Source organism: Capra hircus, chromosome 7, assembly GCF_001704415.2.
Source record: "Capra hircus breed San Clemente chromosome 7, ASM170441v1, whole genome shotgun sequence".
In the NCBI taxonomy this organism is placed as follows: Eukaryota; Metazoa; Chordata; class Mammalia; order Artiodactyla; family Bovidae; genus Capra; species Capra hircus.
In genome coordinates, this window is record NC_030814.1 from 104469333 (window position 1) to 104478225 (window position 8893).

Here is an 8893-nt window from a genome sequence, read left to right on the forward strand (position 1 = left end):
ACCACGCACACAGCCACGCTTAGAAATGTAATTTGGGCACCAGCACGCGCCCTGGGGAGTCTAGAAATTCTACACAATGAAAAGCTCAAAAACAGCCTCTGAGCTGTGAACAGCCAGGGCTGGCTGGAGTCCTGTGGACAAGCCCTCCCCAGGCTGAGTTGGGCCCCAGTCCCTGCCACGGGGCTTGGCCCACCGTGCCGCCTGCGGCCTGGCCTGTGCCCCAGGCGGAGCCGTTTGTGTAAAACCAGCTCCCACAGGCCCCTTCCTCTATGCAGACCCGGAGGCTGGACTCAGGGTGCGCCCTCGGCCAGGCGGGCCAGCCCTTCCCGCAGCTCGCTCAGCTCAAACAGCCTGACGTCCAGCAGCTGTGCGGCCCGGCCCACCTCGGCTCGTGCCCGCTCCCGCTCAACCCGGGCCTCCTCCAGGCTGCGCTCCGTGGCCCGCAGCTGGTGCTCCAGCTCTGCGTTTCGGGTTTCCAGATCCTACAGGGAGAGGGCAGGCAGAGTTGGGGGCCCCAGAAAGTCTCAAGGGTCCAGCATCTCAAAGCAGGTGCTAGGGACCACAGCCCCCACTCTGGGCCAAACTCTTCCTGTCTGCTGGCTTTCTCCCAGCTACCTGTACCCAAGACACTCCGTGGTCCCCCAGCCAATTTGAACTGATCACATTCCTCCTCAAAATCATCCTGTCACCCATTGTTCTGGGAATGAAATTCAGACCCCTCCCTCCTCTCCTTGCTCATTCCTGCTCAGCCTTTCTGGCTTCCTCGTGGTTCCTTGAATACTTTCTCCCCACCTCAGGGCCTCTGCATTTGCTGTGCATGCTGCCCAGGAGACAACAGGGAGCGTTCCCTCAAATACTGTCTCTGGGGGCACCAGATCCTTTAACTTCTCCACCTGCTGGACTCACAGGACATGCCCCTATGAACGTTCCTCAGATAAAGTCTTCAGCGAAAGCCAGGTCAGCCACTGCTGGTCCTGCTAAGTCGCTTCAATCGTGTCCGACTCTGTGCGACCCCATAGAAGGCAGCCCATGAGGCTCCCCCATCCCTGGGATTCTCCAGGCAAGAACATGAGTGGGTTGCCATTTCCTTCTCCAATGCATAAAAGTGAAAGTGAAGACACTCAGTCGTATCCAACTCTTAGCGACCCCATGGACTGCAAACCACCAGGCTCCTCTGTCCATGGGATTTTCCAGGCAAGAGTACGGAGTGGATTGCCATTGCCTTCTCTGAGGCCAGCCACATCTGGGTACAAATGCAAGCTTCTGGCCTCAGACGGGGATGTGAGAGGATTTGATAGGGGTCAAGAATGGAAATTCAACAGAGACTCAAAAACTGCTTGTTGAATGAATGGAAGATGAAACATCGTCCTAATAACCATCATTTGACTCAGTCCTTCCATGCACCTGGTCATCTGAATCGTTCACAACCTTAGATGTCTTCCTGACTCCATTTATAGGTGAAGAAACAGAGGTTCAGGAAGGCCCACGGCTGCCCAGAGCCCGTGGGAAGGGAAGATCATGTTGGTCCCGTACCAGGGACTGGCTGCCACGGGTAGTCACCCCACCCCACCACACAGCAACCACACACACCTGCACCTTCTGCTGCGTCTCCTCGCGCTCGGTGTCTGCGGCCTCACGGGATCCACTGGTCTGGCTCCTCAGGGTCTGGATCTCCTGGTGGAAAAGTTCCCAGAATCTGTTCTGCGGTCCTTGGCTCCCCTGAGGGAGATCAAGGACGGCAAGGCCCGAGGAAACACACATGCACACAGGTGCGTTCACACACCTGGTCTTTAGTCTGCACTAGCGCCTCCAGCTGCTCCAATGACTGGCTGGGTCCCTCCTTCTCACTGACTGCAGGTGGCTCCGCCGCAGCCTGGGCTTCCAGCTCAGCCACCTGTGCAGACAGGCAGGTCAGTCCCGGATGGCCCAGTCTGGACCCTCCTCACCCCAGGGATACGCCTCCTGGTCAGTCAAGCCCATGACAGGGAACTCATCCCTTCAATCCGGGCCACTACCTCACCTCTGGCAGATAGGACTCTAGGGTCTGATGACCCTCTGTGGCCGACAGTACTTCAGACCCATAGTACAGAGCAAGAAACTAAGACTCTGGGAAGTGACCTGCCGAGATCACACATCCAGCCAGTTGAACCCACACAAATAGGAGGCAGGACCTTCACAGTGACCCTTGGGCCACCTGGGGTCTTTGGGAGGGTGGGGCTTCCTCACCCGCTGCCGCAGCCTCTCAGCCTCTGCGCGCTGGGCCTCCAGCTGCTGCCTCCACTGGGCGGCGGCCGCGTTGGCTTCTCGCAGGGCGCCGGCCAACTTGTTGTTACTGTCCTGCAGCGCGAAGAACTCGGCCTCCCACTGCACCTCGCCCACGGAGCTGCGAGAGCGCCGGTGTCGGCAGAGGGCAGGGCGGGGCCTCACTGGGCCGGGGGCGGGGCGAAGGCGGGTCTGGGGCGGTGCTATGGGCGGGGTCAAGGGACCTCGAGACAAGGGGGTGGGGACGTCCCGGGGAGGCGGGGTCTTCCCGGGAGGTGGGGTCAGAGCAGGCCCTTCTGTGTCCGCTCCGCGAGACACAGTCCGCATGGAGCGCAGTACCAACCCATGGGATGTGGACAGAACCAGGTGGTGGGGAGGCATCCGTGGGTTTAGAATTAGCTGGGGGAGGTGTGGACGGGCCAGGGCTAGCCCCAAGGAATGGATGAGGCAAGCGGGGTCGGCTCTGGAAGGGGCGTAATCTGGGTGTCTCCTCTCCAACCCAGGCCTGTACTGGGATCCCAGGCGTGGATCCACTGTCAGATTGTGCCACTGGAACAAGTCCCAGCAATTTCTGAGAACTTCCTCCCGCCTCCCCCACCTTTCGTCCTGTCACGCCCCTGCACCCTGTGCTACCCCCTCACCCTTCGGACAGCATCTTTTTGAGCCGCTCGCGTTCAGCGGGGCCCGGGGCATCCGCGCTCTGGCTGCGGAATAGCTTCTCATCGCCGGGGCCGTTGGCGCTGACGAGGGGGCTCGGAGGCACCTAAAGGGCATGGATAGAAGTGAAGTCACAGTAGGGCGTGGCTTCAGTTAAGGGCCAGTTAGGTCATGGTTGGGGTCAGGGCTGATGTCAGAGGTCATGGCTGAGAGGGCGCAGGAGGTCCTTCCCAGCACTGGGATCCAATTATTCCTCTCCCCTCCTCACTCATCATCCGCGGCCCCCACATGGCCCCTGGGCTGTAGTTTGGCACCCTGTCCCGCCTCCTTGCCTGCTGGGCTCTCACCAACCCACCAGCAACAAACCTAATGCAGGCTAGCCTAAACCCAGGGAGACAGATACTCATAATCTGCAAATCGGGGAGCAATCTGAAGCCTCGGTGCTATTCTCTCACCGCAATGACCTTTCCTGGGGCCAAATTTCAACAGCTATTTAAAATTCCTATGAGAAACCTACTCTATTAGGCTAAATTCATTATGAATCCACCTGGTGCCTGGACCACAGTCCTGAGGGCAGGGACCAGCCTACTTCTTTTATCTTCTTAAGCCCTGTGCCCAGTCCTGGGCCTGGCACACAGTAGGTGGTCAGTCAATGACATTGAATAGGTTAGTGGGGGGAAACGCTCAGGGACAGTTTTTACCCCACCCCGCTACTTAGGGCTCCCCAGGTGGCTCAGTGGCAAAGGACCCGCCTGCCAATGCAGGAGACATAAGAGACGCAGGTTCGATATCCCTGGGCTGGGAAGATCCCCTGGAGGAGGGCATGGCAAACCACTCTGGTATTCTTGCCTGAAGAATCCCATGAACAGAGAAGCCTGGCGGACTACAGTTCATAGGGTCACAAAGAGCTGGACATGACTCAAGCGACAGTGTGCAAGCATGCACCACTACTTGGCCATTTCAGCTTTCACATTTCCACGCTGCCACGTGAGCTGGCTTTCTGGCCTTCCTTTCAGGCAGGCCTATGACATGCCTCCACGGCACCCACGGCACCCACGACCCTTTTCCACGGTCATGGCTCTAGTTTTATATCATCAGTGAGCGTCTGGTCCTGAGCACCAGCATAGCGTTTAGAGCCCTCCCCTCCATGGCAGTTGAGTTCTGGGACAAGGAGTGCTGACCTGGTGGGCAGTGAGCCCCAGCGCTGGACTGGTGAGTTCTCCCCCATCCTGAGATTTCTCCCGTGCCAGCCTTGCTGCTTCCTTCACTTCCTGGAACTTCTCAGCAAACTGAGGGATGAGGAATAGGAACAGACAGTCAACAAACTCCCAGCCCCCTCCACCAGGGCCCCACCACATGACTCCCACCCAGCACTAGCTTTGTCACTTTGCAAGAGAGGGAAGAAGGCTTGGAAAATGATGCCCAAGGAGCAGAGTGGGTATCCGGCTAGAGGGCAGGGGTGGGGTGTTCACGGAGGCCACCTTGAGAAAGAGATCCCCTTTTCCCCTCAATCAGCTTATCTCAGTAAGGAGAGCCTCAGGTGGGTGCTAATCTGTCTTTCGTGCCTGGGACGTTTGTGAATATCCTTTGTGACAAAGAGAAAGCAAGTCTTGGACTTGGAGCCTCTGACAGGCACCTGCAGCCAGTGGGAAAGTAATCCCCCTGTTCTCATTTTTGTCATAGTTTACATTAATCTCCCATACCTGTTTTCCAGCTAGAGTAGGATACACTTTTTTTTTTCCATTTTATTTATTTATTTTTGGCTGCACCAAGTGGACTGTGGGATCTCAGTTCCCTGACCAGGCACTGAACCTGGACCATGGCAGTGAAAGCCTGGAATCCTAACCACTAGTCCACCAGGGAGCCCTTTTAAAAAATTTTTTGTTTATGTATTTATTTATTTTGGGTTGTACTGGGTCTTCATCGCTGCTTAGACTTTTCTCTGGTTGCAGCGAGCAAGGGCTCCTCTCTGGTGGCGGTGCACAGGCTTCCCATTGCAGCTTCTCCTGTTGCAGGGCACAGGCTCCGGGGCACATGGGCTCAGCAGGTGCAGCTCCCAGGCTCTAGAGCGCGGGACCCATAGTTACGGTGCACGGGCTTCCTTGCTCTGCAGCGTCTAACAGCTTCCCGGTCCAGGGATGGAACCCATTTCTCCTGCGCTGGCAGGTAGAGTCTTCACCACTGAGCCACCAAGGAAGCCCCCCACCTTTTTAAATTTTAAAATAAATTTCCTTAGCTGGAAAGTAATTTTTAAAATTTTTATAGCTATACACCCACTTTGGGTTGTGCAAAGCGGCCAGTGCAATTCACTGGGGGTATTGGGGGTAGGTAGTGTTTTCAAAAACTGTTCCAGGATTTCTCTGGTGGCCCAGTGGTTAAGATGCCACACCTCCAGTGCAGGGGGTGCAATCCTCAGGTGGGGAACAAAGATCCCATATGCCACATGGTGTGGCCAAAAAAAAAAAAAGTCCCAAGAGCAACTGAATACTCATATGTGAAAAAAATACTCCTACTTTATACCGCCTGCAGAAATTAATTCAAGATCTAAAATTTGAAAGGGAAACTAATGCTTCTAGAAGAAAAGAGAAGAAAAGCATCGCAGAGAGCATGAACCATACAGGGAAACAATTCATAAGACAATGCCGAATTCTAGAAACAGCAGAGGGTGGAAGGAGGTGGTGATGAAGGTACTGCCAGGGGTGTGGGGAAGCACTCAGCCCATTAAAGGCACCCAGAGAGGAGCAGGGTGTGTTCAAAATCAAAGCAGGTGGCCAGCTGAGCTGGGATGTGGACCAGGGGAGTGGGAAGGGGCTATAGGCTGGTCCAATTCTGTATGCCCATTCTGTGGCTGGGAAGATGGAGGCCCAGCATCTGTCCAGGGTCCCGCAGTACACACAAGAGAAGACCCAACCCCAGCCCTGCTCCTCCCACCATGTACCCCTGCAGGCCCACCTGAGTCAGATGCTGTTCAGAAGCAAAGCCAAGACCATAGACAGTGTTGGCGCGACTGTCTGCCCACTGTCCAAACTTCTGGGAGGTTTTGGTAAAGGTCATGTTGGGAGTGACAGTGCTGTTGATGATGGCCTGGGGGAAGGTGAGGTCAGGGAGAAAAGTTCACGGGTGATGGAACTGGTAAAATAATCAATAGGAAACCCCCAGAGAAAATCGCCTTCTATTAGCCCTTCTGTGCTAACTCACTTTAGTCCTGTCCGACTCTTTGCAACTTTATGGACTGTAGCCCACCAGGCTCCTCTGTCCATGGGATTCTCCAGGCAGGAGAATGGGAGTGGGTTGCCATGCCCTCCTCCAGGGGATCTTCCTGACCCAGGGATCAAACGTATGTCTCTTACGTCTCCTGCATCGGCAGGTGGATTCTTTACCACTAGCACCACTTGGCTTGAGCCATTTCAGGAGGAAGATGGAGACTCAGAAAAATTCAGAGTATCCCCTGGCCCCCAAGACACACAGCAAGGCAGCAAATGGACCCAGTCCTGTCCTGGGATCCTTGGCCCCTGCCACCCCACCCAGGCCCCACCAGGACCTTGGCACCCCCAAGGCTGATGATTCGGTAGACATTGCGGGTGGCATCGTAAAAGTAGGAGACAGTGAGTGCGTGTTTGCCCGCAGGGATCCAGTTCCGCTTGGTGGCCGGGTCGATCTGGAACACGTGTGCCCGTGTGCTGAAGATGGGCTGCTCCCTGTGTGGGGAGAGGGTGCTCAGTGGGGGCCAAATACACCCACCCCCAGGACTCAGGGTCAAGCTGGCAGAAGCAGGGGCTCACCTGGCTGTGGACATTGGTCAGGCTGGTCTGGGTGGGCTCCAAGCAGCAGCCAGTGAGATGGTAGGAACTGCTGGTTTGGCCTCTGGAGGGAGAGGGGGTTTGTGAGTGTCCCCTGGGCCAGGATGAGGGAGGCCAAGCACGTCCAGCCCCACGTACACCATTCACAGAAGTTCAACCCCAAAGTGAAGGGAATGTAGCCCGCCAGGCTCCTCTGTCCATGGAAGTCTCCAGGCAACAATACTGGAGTGGGTAGCCATTCCCTCTTCCAGGGGATCTTCCCAATCCAGAGATCAAACCCGGGTCTCCTGCATTGCAGGAAGACTCTTTACCATCTGAGCCACCAGAGGCCATCTCCTGTCCTGAGTGTTGCAGGAACATCCTCCAGATGGAGATGGCCTCTGACAGGAGCCAGGTGGCACCTGACATCCTGAGCATAAACCTCGCATCTTCCTGCTTACAGGACTCCCAGTGAAGTCTTCTCTATCTCTGGGCTGGGCCGAGGAGGCCAAGGCCAGTTCCCGTTCAGCACCTTCTGACAAATTCATTTAGCACTCTTCAAAGCAGGGCCTCCATCAAAAGAGTGGGGCGTTACCGGGTGCCTACTGGGAGACCTGTCCCCCACAGGGCCCCCAAAGAGACCCCCCAGCTTCCACTCTAGAGCAGAGGCACGCCTTGGAGTCAAAGTCCAAAAATCCCCAGGGAGCCTGCAGCCTAGTTAAAGAGACAAGACGTGGCTGAACAGGTCCACTGTGGTGGCCACCCATCACCACTGAATCCCAGTACTTGCGGCTGGGCAGGAACCAGGTCCTGGAGAGACCCGGGCGAGGGCAGGCAGACCGAGGGAAGGGAGGCCCGGACTCCGCAGCCCCCGTGGTCAGAGTGGGGAGTGCACTCCCTCCCTTCTGGGCAGCTGCTGTACTGGTCACAGGGTCTGAAACCGGAGCTCGGGGTGGGGGAGGGGCGGTGACTTTGGCCGGCCTTGGGGGTGGGTCCCGGGTCGAGCCGGGGTTCCGGGGCGCAGGGGTCTCAGACACTCAGGTCCCTCCTGCCTGTCTGGACGCTCCTGCCACGACTTGCTGCACTGGGGAAAGTTACTCACCAACTAGTCATGCGCCTCGGACGCCGCCGGCCTCGGGGCTCCCCAAGGGGAGCCCAACCGCGCCGCGTGTCCGGGATCCAACACTGCGTGCGGTGGTCGAAGCCCCACCCCACGAGCCCCAGTCCAGGGGATCGGATATTCATTCGGGATCAAAACCCCACCCGCGTCAGGTCCAGGACGCCCCAGCTTCAGGAAGTGTCGCCCCCAGCCCTGGAACTTCCAAGATCCCTTGCCACGGCCCTCCAACACTCCGGGTCCAGAACTTCGGGGACACGTTATCTACCTCCTGCAACCGCAGGTCCAGAACTTAGGGGATCCTTGGCGCTGTCCCTGACTCCTGAACTTCGGGGACCCCCTGCCACCCTTCCATCCCCAGGTCGGGAATTTCGGGGTTCCCTCGGGTCGCCCCTCCACCCCAGGTCCGGAACTTCGGAGACACCTTCACAGCCTTCTCCAACGACGGGGCCAGAACTTCGGAACCCCCTCCCAATGTCCCCTCCCTGACCCCGACTCCGGAACTTCGGGGTCCCCTGCCCTCTCAAGCTCTGGCACTTCGGGGCTCCCCCAGCCGCCCCCAGCCTCCGTATCCCGAACTTCGGCGACCCCCCCCAGCACCCTCTCCGGGGCTCTCGAACTTCGGGGCCCCCCGCACCCCCAGCGCTGGCTCGGTTGGCCGGGCTCACCCTGCCGGCTCGGCGCCCCGCAAGTGTCCGGGCGCGAGACGGGTGCCGCCCCGCGGCGCCGACTCCCCGCAGCCCGGCGCCCCGCTCGCTCGCTGGCTCCGGGGCCCGCGCCCTCCGCGCCGCCCTCCGCGCCGCCCGCGCCTTTGTCTGCGCCGCCGCCGCCGCCCGCGCCGCCTCCGGTCCCATCGCGGCGGGTCCCGACGCGGCCGCCGCCCGCCCCGCCTCCCCGGGCCGCCGAGGCCGCCCCGCAGCGCCCCCTGCCGGCCCTCCGCGGCGGGGGGGCGGGAGAGAGGGAGGGGCAGGAGCAGGGGGAAAGAGGGAGAGGGTGGGGGGCAAGAGGTTCAGAAGGGTGCGGAGGGGGACAGTCAAAGGGTAGAGCCAGAGACCCGGACCCAGACGGAGGAGAGAGG

General features: G+C 58.6%; 1 protein-coding gene across 1 annotated transcript; it reads right to left on the reverse strand.

The window, feature by feature from the left end:
• On the reverse strand, positions 15 to 8654 carry HOMER3 (homer scaffolding protein 3). The gene is made up of 10 exons (XM_018051463.1): positions 8484 to 8654; positions 6702 to 6783; positions 6461 to 6617; positions 5872 to 6003; positions 4101 to 4208; positions 2904 to 3025; positions 2227 to 2383; positions 1784 to 1894; positions 1591 to 1674; positions 15 to 482 (listed from the first exon to the last, which is right to left on the reverse strand). The coding sequence occupies exons 2-10, from the start codon at positions 6713 to 6715 to the stop codon at positions 291 to 293; spliced, it is 1077 nt and encodes a 358-aa protein (XP_017906952.1). The 5' UTR covers positions 6716 to 6783; positions 8484 to 8654; the 3' UTR covers positions 15 to 290.